This window comes from Notolepis coatsorum, assembly GCF_963971535.1.
Source record: "Notolepis coatsorum genome assembly, chromosome: 7".
In the NCBI taxonomy this organism is placed as follows: Eukaryota; Metazoa; Chordata; class Actinopteri; order Aulopiformes; family Paralepididae; genus Notolepis; species Notolepis coatsorum.
In genome coordinates, this window is record NC_140171.1 from 29,594,628 (window position 1) to 29,612,827 (window position 18,200).

An 18,200-nucleotide genomic window follows, 5' to 3' on the forward strand; every position below is an offset into this window, starting at 1 on the left:
TATAATAGAATCAAAAGAAGGAAACAACATTGTGCAGTAACAGGTAGCAGGTAACATGGAGTGACATCTCGGTATCTGTACATAGTTATTTACAGAGCATGTGGGACATGCTAGTTAGCTTTGGTAGTGCAATACACTGTTCCTGTTATTCTAATTTAAAGTGTCCTTTCCTTTGGCCATAAGTGTGCGTGTGTGCGACATGAGTGTGTGCCCGCTCATGTTAAAGTGTTAAGTGGCTGCTCGTGTGTGAGCGTGCACAGTGTGCGTGTCGTGTGTGTGTTCATGTGTGCTTGTGTGTGGACAGTTCAATGTTCTGAGCACTCAATGTTCATTGTTCATGGCTCTGATGGCCTGGGGGAAGAAGCTGAGCCTAAGCCGCTCTGTCCTAGTAGCTGGGGTTCGCAGGCGTCTGCCTGACCTCAGCAGCTGAAACAGGCTGTTATTGGGGTGGTGAGGGTCTTTCATTATCCTGCAGGCTCTGGATTTGCACCTCTTGTTGTATAGAACCTGCAGGGGGGGTAGTGCAATACCCGTGGTACGCTCGGCTGAGCGCACCACTCTCTGTAGGGCCTTCTTGTCCTGTGCCGTGCTGTTTCCATACCAGGCAGTGATGTTTCCGGTCAGGATGCTCTCTACAGCTCCTGAGTAGAAGGACTGGAGTATCTTCCCCGATACTCTGAACTTCCTTAACTGTCTCAGGTGGTAGAGACGCTGTTTCGCCTTCTTTACTACTGTGTCTATGTGTGTTGACCATGTCAGGTCCTCTGAGATGTGGACCCCCAGGTACTTGAAGCTGCTCACCCTGTCCACGGTAGCCCCGTTTATCATCAGTGGTGTGTGTGTCTCCTGCTGTCCTCTCCTATAATCCACGATCAGCTCCTTGGTTTTACCAATGTTCAGGAGCAGGCTGTTGTCCTGGCACCAGCGTTCCAGTACCTCAACCTCCTCCCGGTAGGCCTTCTCGTCGTTGTCCGAGATCAGCCCCACCACCACCGTGTCATCTGCGAACTTCACTATGGAGTTGGAGCTGAACTTGGCCACACAGTCGTGTGTGTAGAGTGAGTACAGCAGGGGGCTCAGAACACAGCCCTGGGGGGACCCGATGCTCAGGGTGATGGTGTTGGAGGTCTGACCCCCCACCCTGACCGCCTGGGGTCTTTCGCTCAGAAAGTCCAGTACCCAGGTGCTCAGGGCGGAGCTCAGACCTAGCTCGATCAGCTTGTCCACCAGTCTGGTGGGGACTATGGTGTTGAACGCTGAGCTGTAGTCAATGAACAACAGTCTCACATAGCCCCCCTTCTGACATCCAATGTAATAAAAAAAGTCAACCAACGAACTAGATTCTTGTACCGGATCTCCTCTCTGGTAAACAAGAATACCCTGAAGACTCTGGCAGGAGCACTCATTCAAGGGTACTACGACTATGCTTGCACCTCATGGTACCAAAGCACCTCAAAGCGCTAAAAACAAGATTACAAACATCACAAAACAAACTAGTCAGACTACTACTTGACCTTACCCCTAGAACCCACCTCACCCCTGCACACTTTGACAATCTAGGATGGCTTAGAGTAGACGACAGAGTACAGCAACTTGCAATGGGCCTGGTCTACAAGATACACTATACAACTAAGGTACCCATGTACATGTCAAAATACTTCCCAAAGGTCAGTGAATACCACAACCACAACACCAGAGGAAGCTCAACAAATCATGTTAAACCCAGATTCGGCTCAAACAAGGGACTAAACACGTTTAGCAATTATGCCACATCAATGTGGAATGCCCTACCCAAAGCTGTAAAGGAATGTGAATCCCTACCCACATTCAGAACCGCTCTTAACACATTGACCACCAATAACGTTGTACGACGGGTTTGCTGGTCATGGGAAATCCGCCAAGCCACGGCGTATGACGTTATTGAGATCATATTTTTTTTTTTTGCCATGGTATTCATAATTCCGCCACCCAGCCTCTGCTGAGACAGTGGGACTCTGCACGGTTCCGTGCAACGCTTCAATACCGCCGCCTGGTGGATGATCGGGCGTGTTACACCCGGAAATGGATCTCTGGTGATCTCGTCTGGGAAATCCGTCCGGCAGTCACATATTGTTGCGGGACTCTAGACACACATCCGTGTATATGGATCACTGCCATAACTCTATAATCGATATGATTTGGGCGTTTATTGCGCCATACAAACCGGAAATGGATCTAGTCGATCGACGTCAAATAAGTGGGATATTTTTCCTCCAGTCTCATCGGCGAATGGTAAGAGGACAGTAACGTTACTTTCAGCTTGATTGTTTATTCTTTTCAATGCAAACCGCTCTGATCAATATATCACCCATACTACATAAAGCATTTACTGACGATCACGGAATTATAAACGACCCCCCCCCCCCCCCCCCCTTTCATCCGTGCATGATGAGTCATAACGTTTAGGATCGTATTCAGTTGGATTTTTTAATATAGCGTGTATCGCGAAAATAAACTGCAATCAATAATCTATATTATGCGTTTAGGCCTATAACTAGCGTTCTAGGAATTACTGCAGAAAACGATAAAAACATACTTATATTCTAGACGGTATTGAATGAAAAAGTATAACGTTCCTACATCCTGAACGATAGATAATCGATGTTGAATGGGCCATAGTAATGTCAATTTAGCAATACAATTAAAAAAGTTATAGCCCTGCAAAGAAGGTGAACATCTCCATAGGCTTAGACTGGTGGCAGTGATCATACATTGATGGATAGAAGCGTGGCAGTCAATGTGTTAAAGAGCACCTACGGGAGGCTGCAATTCGAAACTGGCCACCGTAAATGTCCAAACCCCCCACCCCCTCCTAATAGACAGTCTCCTCCCCACCGCATGTATATATTCTCCCCGCCGTATATGTATATTTCTCTCCCACCCACCCACCCCCTCCTAATGTACAGTCCCCTCCCCATCATATGTATATACTCTGTCAGGATCTATGAGTAACAGTACTGTATATTTGAATACCGTATATGTCACAAATGTATCAGTACTAAATACCTATATGTCCCTATGCCATAAATGTCATGTATGTTGAGTATGTCATAAATGTCAATATGAAATGAAAATGCGGGACCCTAATGTAAACAAGACAAACGTCTTTCTCTGGTCTGCATCCCCTTAACAATTGTGTGTATTGAGCCGTACTGTATTGTACCCATTCTGCAATCTGTTAAATAAAGTTTTCTTTCATTCATTCATTCATTCATTCATTCATTCATTCATTCATTCATTCATTCATTCATTCATTCATTCATTCATTCATTCATTCATTCATTCATTCATTCATTCATTTATTTTTTCATTCAGATGTATTGTCATGATACAGCACAAGTGCAGTACAATGAAAATATGTTTGGCATCCACATGTAACACTACAGTAAAGTACAATAGTAATATACAGTGTACAGGTGATTAAACAACATAAAATACACAAATTAGCACCACTGAGTGTAGTGTTAATCAGTATGTATGTATGTATGTATGTATGTATGTACAGAGGGGCGACGGAGTCGCACGAGGTAGAGCAGAGGGGTGACAGTGGCGCACAAGGTAGAGCAGTTGTGTTATGGTTTGTAACCGACCCCAATCGCACAACACAAGACAGGTATGATGGTTTGCCAAGAAACAGATATTTATTGAGAGACAGGGAAAAAAAGGGCACTGTCCCTTTAAGGGAGAACACAAATACAGGAATATAACAAGAGGGGAAAAACTAGGTGCCTTTAAGAGGCGGGCTGGAAAAGGGTACACTAAGGGAAGGTTAATGAACGCTAGGGGAAACATTAAAGGAACGCTAGGGGAAGGTTAAAGGAAACAGAGGAACTAGAGACTAGGAGATGTCGGGACAAGGAGAGCTAGGGAACAGGAGAACTGGGGACTAGGAGAACTAGGGACAAGGAACTAGGTGGAACTAGAAGGGGAGAACTTGGGACCAGGAACTAGGTGGAACTAGAAGGGGAGAACTAGGGACAGAGGGGACTGAGGCCCGCGGAGGCGGGCTGGGGACAGGGAGGAACTGGGGACTGGTGGGAAAACATCTGGGCCGCTCTGCAGAACAGAGGAGAGGGTTAATATTCAAAAGGGAACAAACAGAGCAGATGCAGAACAGTCCAAATAAACAAAGTAACAAAGTAATAATATCTTCGTGTGACAAACACACAGGGGGAGATGTAATGTCCAAAAAATACTATCTTAAGTGAGAACAAAAACAGAGTGGGAGATGAAATGTCCAAACTACTAACTAAGTGAGAACAAAAAGGAGGCATTACGCTGGGTGAGTGACTTAACAATCAAAACTCACCCAAGCGTATGCGTAATGGTACAGGAACAGCAGCGGGACGAGGGCAAGAGGCATTACGCTGGGTGAGTGACATCACAATCAAAACTCACCCAGGCGTATGCGTAATGGTACAGGAACAGCAGCGGCGGCGAGGGTGTCGCCACCGGGTAGCTGGCTGTCCGAGCCGAGAACAGAGTGGTGCTGGAACAGGCGGCGGTGGCGAGGGTATCTTCGTGAAAAATACACAAAGAGCAAAGTACCAAAACAAATACAAAGAGAATACTATCCTTGGTGTGAACAAACACACAGTGGGAGATGTAACGTCCAAAATAATATCCAAGTGAAACAAACAGAGGCACAACGCTGGGTGAGTGACTGTCAGATTAAAAAGGTGGTAATTCTTCAGTGTTAGAAACACACGAAAACGGAGATGATCTAGACAGTCAAAACTCACCCAGACGTATGCGTAATGGTGCAGGAACAGCAGCGGCGGCGAGGGTGTCGCCACCGGGTAGCTGGCTGTCCGAGCCGAGAACAGAGTGGCGCTGGAACAGGCGGCGGTGGCGAGGGTGTCGCCACCGGGTAGCCGGCTGTCCGAGCCGAGGACAGAGTGGTGCTGGAACAGGCGGCGGTGGCGAGGGTGTCGCCACCGGGTAGCCGACTGTCCGAGCCGAGGACAGAGTGGTGCTGGAACAGGCGGCGGTGGCGAGGGTGTCGCCACCGGGAAGCCGGCTGTCCGAGCCGAGGACAGAGTGGTGCGCCACAACTTGGAGTGCGCACCGGAACCGAGAGACGCATCGGGGTGCGTCTGCGTGGAGAAGTGTGCAAAGCACGAAGGTCTGGAAGATGCGCTCCAGCGCGCTGGTCTGGAGAGCGTGCCAAGCTCGAAGGTCTAGGAGATGCGCGTCTGCGCGCTGGTCGGGAGAGCGTGCCAAGCTCAAAGGTCTAGGAGATGCGCGTCTGCGCGCTGGTCGGGCGAGCGTGCCAAGCTCGAAGGTCTAGGAGATGCGCGTCTGCGCGCTGGTCGGGAGAGCGTGCCAAGCTCGGAGGTCTAGGAGATGCGCGTCTGCGCGCTGGTCGGGAGAGCGTGCCAAGCTCGAAGGTCTAGGAGATGCGCGTCTGCGCGCTGGTCGGGAGAGCGTGCCAAGCTCGAAGGTCTAGGAGATGCGCGTCTGCGCGCTGGTCGGGAGAGCGTGCCAAGCTCGAAGGTCTAGGAGATGCGCGTTGCGCGCTGGTCTGGAGAGCGTGCCAAGCTCGAGGGTTCTTGGAGATGCGTGTTGCGCGCTGGTCTGGAGAGCGTGCCAAGCTCGAGGGTTCTTGGAAGATGCGCGTTGCGCGCTGGTCTGGAGAGCGTGCCAAGCTCGAGCGTCCTTGGAAGATGCGCGTTGCGCGCTGAGGACTGGAGAGCGTCTGCGCTGGTCTGGATGTGCGTCAGGACGAACAGCTGCGCGGGGGTCTGCAGTGGAACGCTGGGGTGCCTCCCGTGGAAGTACAGGGAGCGCAGACCAGTCTCCCCCACAGGCAACGGCGACAGCTGGCGAAGGCTGGAGCAAACATCTCGACGCCGGAGAATGGAACAGCATAGGCAGACAGAGGATCTCCCGAAAGAGTCTAGATGTTTAGAGAATATGACTCGGCAAGTATACAACACGACCCCACGCCGAAACGAGGGGAAGCGCCCTGGTATTTAAAGCCCACAGGGGAACTAATTAGCCTGCCACCACAGGTGCGAGAGGTAATTGATAATCGAACAGGTGTGGCCACTGAGAGTAAAGAACGAGAGGGTGGGGGCTAGAGAGAGTGAGTAGGGAATTCCTAACAGTAGGCTTAAAGAAGACAGAGAAAGTTGGTGAGCAGCGGACAAAACCTCACAGTACCCCCCCCTCAACGGGAGCCACCTGGCGACCCAAAACAAATACAGACAGAGTGGCAGGGGGCAAAACAAGACAAAAACAAAAGGTACTGGCCAAGCCAGCAGGGGAAGCCACCACAAGAGTGGGGCTAGCAAAAGAAACAGGGTCGCCGAGGGGTAACTAGGGTAGCAGAGGGGCAACAGGAGGAACTGGCCTAGAGGAAAACCGGGCCTAGAGGAACCGGGTCAGGAGGAACTGGGTCCAGAGAACTAGCCTAGAGAACTGGCCAAGAGAACTGGCCTAGAGAACCGGTCTAGAGAACTGGTTTAGAGAACTGGCCTAGAGAACTGGTCTAGAGAACTGGTCTAGAGGAACCGGTCTAGAGGAACTGAGGGGCAAGCAGGGTAGCTAAGGGGTAACCATGGTAGCACCGGGAAAGGGCTAGCAGAGGGAAGGTCAGCTGCCAGGGCACTGACAGCTACAGGGCCTATGCTAGCTGTACCGCTACACCAACATAGAGGCTGCGCAAGCCGCCGAGCTAGGCTAGCAGAGGGAAAGGGTAGCTGCCAGGGCACTGATAGCTACAGGGCCTATGCTAGCTGTACTGCTACATTAACATAGAGGCTGCGCTAGCTGCCGAGCTAGGCTAGCAGAGGGAAAGGGTAGCTGCCAAGGCACTGATAGCTACAGGGCCTATGCTAGCTGTACTGCTACATCAACATAGAGGCTGCGCTAGCTGCCGAGCTAGGCTAGCAGGGGGAAAGGGTAGCTGCCAAGGCACTGATAGCTACAGGGCCTATGCCAGCTGTACTGCTACATTAACATAGAGGCTGCGCTAGCTGCCGGAGCTAGGCTGGCAGACAGGGCTGGACCAGCATGAGAGAACAAGCTAGCTGGAAGGACAGTCCTAGCTGTGTGAGATAAACAGACCTTGCTAGCTGAAAGGGCAGTCCTAGCAGTGGGAATACTGACCTTGCTAGCTGAAGGGCAGTCCTAGCAGTGTGAGATAAACTGACCTTGCTAGCCGAAAAGGCAGTCCTAGCAGTGGGGATGCTACACAAAAAAGTGGAGGCCATGCAGAGGGACCGGGTTAGCTGCTTGGGCCTGGCTAGCTACAGGGCCTATGTCAGCTGCAAGGCTGCATTAACATAGAGGCTGTGCTAACAGCCGGGGCCAAGCTAGCAGACTGGGACCATGCAGAGGGAAACTGGGTTAGCTGCCAGGGCATGGCTAGCTACAGGGCCCATGCCAGCAGCAAGGGCTGCATAAACATAGAGGCTGTGCTAGCAGCCGGGGCAAAGCCAGCAGACAGGGGCTCTGCTGAGGGACTGGGTTAGCCGCCAGGGCATGGCTAGCTACAGGGGGGTCAAACAGGGCTAAACGGGAAGCAAACAGGGGAGCTAACCGGGGAGACTAACAAGCTAAACAAGGGAGCTAAACAGGACTAACAAGGAAGCTAGAGGGAACAAGAAAAAAAAAGGCAAACTCAACATACACCGTCTGTGCTGGCTGGGGTCGTCGATTTTGGTGGGGTCGTACTGTTGAACTCTCTCGGCAGATCTCCGAGGTGGGTAAACGGCGGCCGAGAGGGAGAGGTGACTAGTCCAAATACAAAAGTTATCCAAGTAAAAACTATCTTCGTGTGACAAACACACAGGGGGAGATGTAATGTCCAAAAAATACTATCTTAAGTGAGAACAAAAACAGAGTGGGAGATGAAATGTCCAAACTACTAACTAAGTGAGAACAAAAAGGAGGCATTACGCTGGGTGAGTGACTTAACAATCAAAACTCACCCAAGCGTATGCGTAATGGTACAGGAACAGCAGCGGGACGAGGGCAAGAGGCATTACGCTGGGTGAGTGACATCACAATCAAAACTCACCCAGGCGTATGCGTAATGGTACAGGAACAGCAGCGGCGGCGAGGGTGTCGCCACCGGGTAGCTGGCTGTCCGAGCCGAGAACAGAGTGGTGCTGGAACAGGCGGCGGTGGCGAGGGTATCTTCGTGAAAAATACACAAAGAGCAAAGTACCAAAACAAATACAAAGAGAATACTATCCTTGGTGTGAACAAACACACAGTGGGAGATGTAACGTCCAAAATAATATCCAAGTGAAACAAACAGAGGCACAACGCTGGGTGAGTGACTGTCAGATTAAAAAGGTGGTAATTCTTCAGTGTTAGAAACACACGAAAACGGAGATGATCTAGACAGTCAAAACTCACCCAGACGTATGCGTAATGGTGCAGGAACAGCAGCGGCGGCGAGGGTGTCGCCACCGGGTAGCTGGCTGTCCGAGCCGAGAACAGAGTGGCGCTGGAACAGGCGGCGGTGGCGAGGGTGTCGCCACCGGGTAGCCGGCTGTCCGAGCCGAGGACAGAGTGGTGCTGGAACAGGCGGCGGTGGCGAGGGTGTCGCCACCGGGTAGCCGACTGTCCGAGCTGAGGACAGAGTGGTGCTGGAACAGGCGGCGGTGGCGAGGGTGTCGCCACCGGGAAGCCGGCTGTCCGAGCCGAGGACAGAGTGGTGCGCCACAACTTGGAGTGCGCACCGGAACCGAGAGACGCATCGGGGTGCGTCTGCGTGGAGAAGTGTGCAAAGCACGAAGGTCTGGAAGATGCGCTCCAGCGCGCTGGTCTGGAGAGCGTGCCAAGCTCGAAGGTCTAGGAGATGCGCGTCTGCGCGCTGGTCGGGAGAGCGTGCCAAGCTCAAAGGTCTAGGAGATGCGCGTCTGCGCGCTGGTCGGGCGAGCGTGCCAAGCTCGAAGGTCTAGGAGATGCGCGTCTGCGCGCTGGTCGGGAGAGCGTGCCAAGCTCGGAGGTCTAGGAGATGCGCGTCTGCGCGCTGGTCGGGAGAGCGTGCCAAGCTCGAAGGTCTAGGAGATGCGCGTCTGCGCGCTGGTCGGGAGAGCGTGCCAAGCTCGAAGGTCTAGGAGATGCGCGTCTGCGCGCTGGTCGGGAGAGCGTGCCAAGCTCGAAGGTCTAGGAGATGCGCGTTGCGCGCTGGTCTGGAGAGCGTGCCAAGCTCGAGGGTTCTTGGAGATGCGCGTTGCGCGCTGGTCTGGAGAGCGTGCCAAGCTCGAGGGTTCTTGGAAGATGCGCGTTGCGCGCTGGTCTGGAGAGCGTGCCAAGCTCGAGCGTCCTTGGAAGATGCGCGTTGCGCGCTGAGGACTGGAGAGCGTCTGCGCTGGTCTGGATGTGCGTCAGGACGAACAGCTGCGCGGGGGTCTGCAGTGGAACGCTGGGGTGCCTCCCGTGGAAGTACAGGGAGCGCAGACCAGTCTCCCCCACAGGCAACGGCGACAGCTGGCGAAGGCTGGAGCAAACATCTCGACGCCGGAGAATGGAACAGCATAGGCAGACAGAGGATCTCCCGAAAGAGTCTAGATGTTTAGAGAATATGACTCGGCAAGTATACAACACGACCCCACGCCGAAACGAGGGGAAGCGCCCTGGTATTTAAAGCCCACAGGGGAACTAATTAGCCTGCCACCACAGGTGCGAGAGGTAATTGATAATCGAACAGGTGTGGCCACTGAGAGTAAAGAACGAGAGGGTGGGGGCTAGAGAGAGTGAGTAGGGAATTCCTAACAGTAGGCTTAAAGAAGACAGAGAAAGTTGGTGAGCAGCGGACAAAACCTCACAAGTTGTCTGGTAATCAGAAGGTTCCCGGTTTGTTTCCTTGAGCAAAACACTTTTTTTTTTTTTTGATCCACTTTTTCTCCCATTTTTTCTATATTTTCTCCCATCCCAATTTCGTATCATCCAATTCAACCCTCCCCTGTCACGAACGCTGTTTCTTGCCTCCCACAAGCCGGCTGCAATGTGGACTAAGTCATACATAGCACAAGTCCCCTCCGGTACTTGAGGTAACAGCAGTCGCATCTTTTCACCTGCGCAGCTCGATCTCTCAGTGTCGAGGAGTAACGCGTGGGAGGCTCACGCTGCCCCCGACACTTCCTGATTCTACTGCGCAGGCGCACCAACCGACTTGTAGGAGTCGCTTGTTCACAACGCCCGATCCCCACCCATCAGTTTCCCTCCCCGTAATACGGCCAATGTGTATTACTGCGGACGACCAGCTAAACTGAAAACAATGTGGAGAGCTGGATTCGAACACGCGAATCCTAGCGTCTCCACACTGGTGGCGAGTGCCTTGCCCACTACACCACCTAGCCGCCCCTTCCTTGAGCAAAACACTTAACTGCTCAACCCCTAACTGCTCCCGATGGCATTTTGCATGGTCGCCTCGGAGTAACCTGTGTTTATTATTCAATATTTCAAGGGAAGCAGATTGGATATCTGAAATGTCTTGATTTAGTTGATATCCAGGAAGATTAAAGGGCTTCCAAAGGGCTTTAGTCGTCTTTTCAACAACGGTTGTAACATTTTAGGTAATTTCATGTCAACATACGTTCTGTAAAAAAAAATGCAATGAAAAAAAGAAAAACGATTTCCATTGTACTGAATCTTAAAGTTATTCCGTTGTTCACTTGACACTTGTGTTAAGCACCGCATGGGTAGATATGTAGATTCTACACCTGGCAGTAAAAACCGATTCCAATAATATTCATAAAGAAGTAAGTGCCTTACTAGCTAGAATGGCATTCAAAGAGATGCTTTACACCCACACTTAAAGTCAACCTGTAAAGAAATAAATGGTGGAAGTCCTTGGGTGACCTATCAGACAAGCTTGAGCCAAATTGGATAAGAAATGTGTGAGTTATGGTGGTTACACACACACACACACACACACACACACACACACACACACACACACACACACACACACACACGCACACACGCAGAAAGACATGAGTGATTACAATACACCCACGTGCTCCGCAATTAAATGTCTCTCATCATTACTCAGCCTTAATTCCATATGTTCAAGGTTCAGTGGAGTTTTGTGGCGCTTGAGATGTATAATAATCTAATACTATCCACTGTACTGCTATAATATAAAGATATAGGCCATTTTAAAATAATACCTAATGGGAGAAATGTGATTTTTAATGCTTTTAAATAATTCAAGTATGACATTTTTAACGAAGGCTCCTCTACATTTCTCTGTGAGAAGCCCTTGTTGAGGCCCAGACGACACAATCTCTCCCCGTGTAATCCCTCAGGTGAGCCAGTGGACCAGGCTCTGTGAGCTCGGCATCCCCTCCGCTGTGGAGGAACACCTCCGAAACCCCGCGGAGCCATCCCTGCACCTCCCCCCCGCCGTCCTGCACCTGGAGGAGAGACTAGGCGAGCCTGTCAAAGTCCACAACGACGACAAAATACGCCGACGTAAACTCCAGCATCAGAAGCGGAAGACGGAGGAGGGTGAGCCAGCGGAGGCCCCGGAGGATCCGGACCGTCGGCCCCGGCCTGCCGATCCGCCGCAGCCGTCGGAGGCCCCGGAGCTACGGGCGGCCCTGGCCAAACTGTCGGTGGACGCAGTCCCGCCTGCGGCCACCAGGGAGAGCTCTGAGATCAGGAAAGTGAGGACGACAGACCTGCCTGCTCTGGAGCATGTGTTTGCAGAGGGGCTATACTTCACCCTGACTGATGTGGTGCTGCTGCCCTGCATCCATCAGTACCTGGTAAGTGCCCTGGAGTTGTAACATTACTCATACGGACATCTGAAGACCAGGGCCACATCCAGGAACTAACCCCTGTGGCTCTATACTTTATTTTCTTTTGTGATTTAATGCTTAGCCTAATTTATATGTATGGCCAGGCTTATAACACGCATCCAATTTTACAGTGACCTAATAGACGCTCCCGTTTCTGCTCCCATGTGTTTAATGTAGTCACATATTTATTCACACGTATATCACACACAGAGCATGCCCATAATCTGTACCGCCAACAAGTTTTGGGTGGCCATCCGACCGTGGCGCCTCTCCGCTCTGCAGGGTAAACGATAGCGCGGCGCACATCGCTGACACACCAGCCCGTCTCGTTCTGGAGCTTCAACCCATAGCGTGTATTTGCCGCCGTCTCCTTGGTAACTTGATCTTTTGTATTATTATGATGGCTTGTCAAATTATGCGTGGTTGGTACTGATATTCTGTCCCGTGCAGAGCAGGAAGTACACCCAGCTCCTCTTTAAGATGCAGCCGGGCAGAACCTGGCGTGCGTCAGACTTGGCACACAGGTGTAGCGCCTCTTCCACGGTGGTCCACCGCCACCTGGCATGGGCTGATAACACAGTAACGAGTTGGAGTCTGTTGAAATGCAGCAGCTTGATATGAATTTCAACTAACCCCACAATTTAGCTCTGCTCTGCAGCGGATGAGGAGTGTTCAGTGTGGGCTGTTGAGTTGTTAACAGTGAACTTTGTTTGGGAAAGATTTATTTTTTGCAGGATAAATATTTTGTATGATTGGTTGTAATTTCCACAGGAACCTTATTAGTGTGTCGATGTTATTCAAGTACTTATTTAGTGGTAGTTTCATCAGAAACGTTATGGCGCACTACCATACTGATGTGCTTTATTTTCATTAGGGATGTCCGATATTATCGGCCTACCGATATTATCGGCCGATATTGGCATTAAAATGTAATATCGGAAAATATCGGTATCGGTTTTCCAAAATCAACAAATCATTATTTTCATTCATTATTATTTATTGTAGTTTCATCAGAAACCTTATGGCGCACTACCATACTGATGTGCTTTATTTTCCTAAAGGATATTCAGTTTGCCGGGCAGCGTTGAAAACATTATACTTTTGAATAACAGATCGTTGAACCATGACCGCTGACGCCGGATTTATGAAAGTAAAAATTATTCCGTTGAGCAAATATCTTAAGTCTTTCATCAAAATGGAGCTAGTAAACCTGTTTGGTGTTTAGAGAGGCAACATTGAGAGGATTCTGTGAGCAATGTATTAAAATATTTAAAAGCTTGCAGCGTCTGGTCAGTCTTATGTTCACGGAGAGGTCAATGCTGCACAAATCAGTACACGACAGTACACATCAGTACACGACAGTACACATCAGTACATGACAGTACACAACAGTACACAACAGTACACATCAGTACACGACAGTACACATCAGTACACGACAGTACACAACAGTACACAACAGTACACATCAGTACACATCAGTACACATCAGTACACATCAGTACACAACAGTACACATCAGTACACGACAGTACACATCAGTACACAACAGTACACATCAGTACACAATAGTACACAACAGTACACATCAGTACACAACAGTATTGATTGATTGATTGATTGAACATTTTATTAACAGATTGCAGAATGGGTACAATACAGTACGGCTCAATACACACAATTGTTAAGGGGATGCAGACCAGAGAAAGACTTTCGTCTTGTTTACATCAGGGTCTCCCATTTTCAATTCATAATGACATTTATGACATACACAACATACAGATATACAGATATACAGATATATATCATGACATTTATGACATACAGATATACAGTACAGTACTGTAACATTTGTGACATACAAGATATGCAAATATACAGTACTGTTAAACAGAGATCCTAACAGAAAATATATACATACGCTGGGGCGGAAACTACATTGGGAGGGGGGTTTGGACATTTACGGGGGCCAGTTTCGAATTGCAGTACACATTCAGTACATGACAGTACACATCACATCAGTACATGACAATACACATCAGTACACGGCAGTACACAACAGCACACACCAGTACACAACAGTACACGGCAGTACATGACAGTACACAACAGTACACAGTACACAACGTTACGTTACACATCAGTACACACCAGTACATGATGGTACACGTCAGTACACGCCAGTACACGACAATACATGACAGTACACATTAGTACACAACAGTACACATCAGTACATGATGGTACACATCAGTACACAACAGTACACATCAGTACACAAAAGCACACATCAGTACATGACCGTACACATCAGTAATCAAATCAAATCAAATGTATTTGTAAGGCCCGACAACACACGTTAATGTCCCCATGGGCCGGACACATCTTCTTTAAACAAGTCAAGAAGAAACATTACAATAAATCAAGAACAAAACAACAACAAAAAAACACCATGAAATTACTTATTATTCAAGTACTAATTTTGTGGTAGTTTCATCAGAAACGTTATGGCACGCTACCATACTGCTACGCTTTATTTCCCTAAAGGATATTCAGTTTGCCGGGCAGCGTTGAAAACATTATACTTTTGAATAACAGATCGTTGAACCATGACCGCTGACGCCAGATTTATGAAAGTAAAAATTATTCCGTCGAGCAAATATCTTAAGTCTTTCATCAAAATAGAGCTAGTAAACCTGTTTGGTGTTTAGAGAGGCAACATTGAGAGGATTCTGTGAGCAATGTATTAAAATATTTAAAAGCTTGCAGCGTCTGGTCAGTCTATGTTCACGGAGAGGTCAATGCTGCACACATCAGTACATGACCGTACACAACAGTACACGACAGTACACATCAGTACACATCAGTACACATCAGTACACATCAGTACACGACAGTACACAACAGTACACAACAGTACACATCAGTACACGACAGTACACATCAGTACACTACAGTACACAACAGTACATGACAGTACACACCAGTACACATCAGTACACAACAGTACACAACAGTACACATCAGTACACGACAGTACACGACAGTACACGACAGTACACATCAGTACACATCATTACACAACAGTACACATCAGTACACTACTACAGTACACAACAGTACACGACAGTACACATCAGTACATGACAGTACACATCAGTACACGACAGTACACAACAGTACACAACAGTACACATCAGTACACAACAGTACACATCAGTACACAACAGTACACGACAGTACACATCATTACACAACAGTACACATCCGTACACTACTACAGTACACAACAGTACACGACAGTACACATCAGTACATGACAGTACACATCAGTACATGACAGTACACATCAGTACACGACAGTACACATCAGTACACAACAGTATACATCAGTACACATCAGTACACATCAGTACACATCAGTACACATCAGTACACTACAGTACACATCAGTACACAACAGTACACATCAGTACACAACAGTACACATCAGTACACTACTACAGTACACAACAGTACACGACAGTACACATCAGTACACTACAGTACACAACAGTACACATCAGTACACTACAGTACACATCAGTACATGACAGTACACATCAGTACACTACAGTACACTACAGTACACATCAGTACACTACAGTACACAACAGTACACAACAGTACACATCAGTACACATCAGTACACTACAGTACACATCAGTACACTACAGTACACAACAGTACACGACAGTACACATCAGTACATGACAGTACACATCAGTACACGACAGTACACAACAGTACACGACAATACACATCAGTACACAACAGTACACATCAGTACACAACAGTACACGACAGTACACATCATTACACAACAGTACACATCAGTACACTACTACAGTACACAACAGTACACGACAGTACACATCAGTACATGACAGTACACATCAGTACATGACGGTACACATCAGTACACAACAGTACACATCAGTACACAACAGTACACATCAGTACACAACAGTACACATCAGTACACATCAGTACATGGCAGTACACATCAGTACATGACAGTACACAACAGTACACATCAGTACACAACAGTACACATCAGTACACAACAGTACACATCAGTACACAACAGTACACATCAGTACACATCAGTACATGGCAGTACACATCAGTACATGACAGTACACAACAGTACACATCAGTACACAACAGTACACGTCAGTACTGTACATCAGTACACAACAGTACACATCAGTACACAACAGTACACATCAGTACACAACAGTACACATCAGTACACAACAGTACACGACAGTACACATCAGTACATGACATTAGTAGGGATGGGAATTGATCAGATTTTATCAATACGATTCCATTATCGATTCTGCTTATCGATCAGATTCTTTATCGATTCCCTTATCGATTCCTGCTACATTTATAATTTAAATAAATACATTGGAAATGCAACAGAACTAAGCTGGTTAGAATAACAACATGCAACTTGACATTTCTGATTGTCATTTATCATTTATTGTTGAGCCCCCATGTGAGAAAAATACAAAAACTGTAAAAAATTTATTAACTATACACTTAAATAAAAGAATGTATTTGAGAACTAATTTAATCTATTGAACTGTAGTTGCATTCAACAGGTCGTTATTGCAAAAAAGAATTCGTTAGCAACATGCGTGGCGCTAACGTTATTGTTTTTAAATGCGCAACTGTTGGAAAAAACCTGGCATCGATAAGAGGAATCGATAGTCACGGAGGCATGCGATTCCAGGAATCTGACAATTAGGAACCGGTTCCCAATCGATTCCGATTCTCGATTCCCATCCCTAGACATTAGTACACATCAGTACATGACAGTACACATTAGTACACATCAGTACACATCAGTACACGACAGTACACAACAGTACACGACAATACACATCAGTACACAACAGTACACATCAGTACACAACAGTACACGACAGTACACATCATTACACAACAGTACACATCAGTACACTACTACAGTACACAACAGTACACGACAGTACACATCAGTACATGACAGTACACATCAGTACATGACGGTACACATCAGTACACAACAGTACACATCAGTACACAACAGTACACATCAGTACACAACAGTACACATCAGTACACATCAGTACATGGCAGTACACATCAGTACATGACAGTACACAACAGTACACATCAGTACACAACAGTACACATCAGTACACAACAGTACACATCAGTACACAACAGTACACATCAGTACACATCAGTACATGGCAGTACACATCAGTACATGACAGTACACAACAGTACACATCAGTACACAACAGTACACGTCAGTACTGTACATCAGTACACAACAGTACACATCAGTACACAACAGTACACATCAGTACACAACAGTACACATCAGTACACAACAGTACACGACAGTACACATCAGTACATGACATTAGTAGGGATGGGAATTGATCAGATTTTATCAATACGATTCCATTATCGATTCTGCTTATCGATCAGATTCTTTATCGATTCCCTTATCGATTCCTGCTACATTTATAATTTAAATAAATACATTGGAAATGCAACAGAACTAAGCTGGTTAGAATAACAACATGCAACTTGACATTTCTGATTGTCATTTATCATTTATTGTTGAGCCCCCATGTGAGAAAAATACAAAAACTGTAAAAAATTTATTAACTATACACTTAAATAAAAGAATGTATTTGAGAACTAATTTAATCTATTGAACTGTAGTTGCATTCAACAGGTCGTTATTGCAAAAAAGAATTCGTTAGCAACATGCGTGGCGCTAACGTTATTGTTTTTAAATGCGCAACTGTCGGAAAAAACCTGGCATCGATAAGAGGAATCGATAGTCACGGAGGCATGCGATTCCAGGAATCTGACAATTAGGAACCGGTTCCCAATCGATTCCGATTCTCGATTCCCATCCCTAGACATTAGTACACATCAGTACATGACAGTACACATTAGTACACATCAGTACACACCAGTACACGACAGCATGTAAAACAACACTTACAAGCTCACAAACTTCAGTAATTTTATTGCGGGAATGAAGGTGTACATCATGTGCGATAGTAAGCAGCATTTAAAACAACACTAACCTAACTATCCTCTTCCTGTCTCTTTCTCTCCCCCTCTATCTCTCTATCTCTTCCTCTTTCTCTCTTCCTTTCTCTCCCTTCCTTTCTCTCCCTCTCCCTCTATCTCCCCCTCTCTCCTCTCTCTCTCTCTCTCTCTCTCTCTCTCTCTCTCTCTCTCTCTCTCTCTCTCTCTCTCTCTCGTTGAGGAGGTTTATAGCTGTTGGGACAGAGTTCATTAGAGATGACACATGGTGTTATTGATCAGTAA

General features: G+C 47.5%; 1 protein-coding gene across 2 annotated transcripts in view; it reads left to right on the top strand.

Moving 5' to 3' along the window:
- The window catches only part of gstcd (glutathione S-transferase, C-terminal domain containing), a 183,524-nt gene that overhangs the window by 6,646 nt on the left and 158,678 nt on the right, over positions 1-18,200 (top strand). For both annotated transcript variants that reach the window (XM_084317986.1, XM_084317987.1), the window contains exon 3: positions 11,313-11,774. In XM_084317986.1, the coding sequence (XP_084174112.1) occupies positions 11,313-11,774 (462 nt within the window). The remainder of the gene's footprint in view (positions 1-11,312; positions 11,775-18,200) is intronic.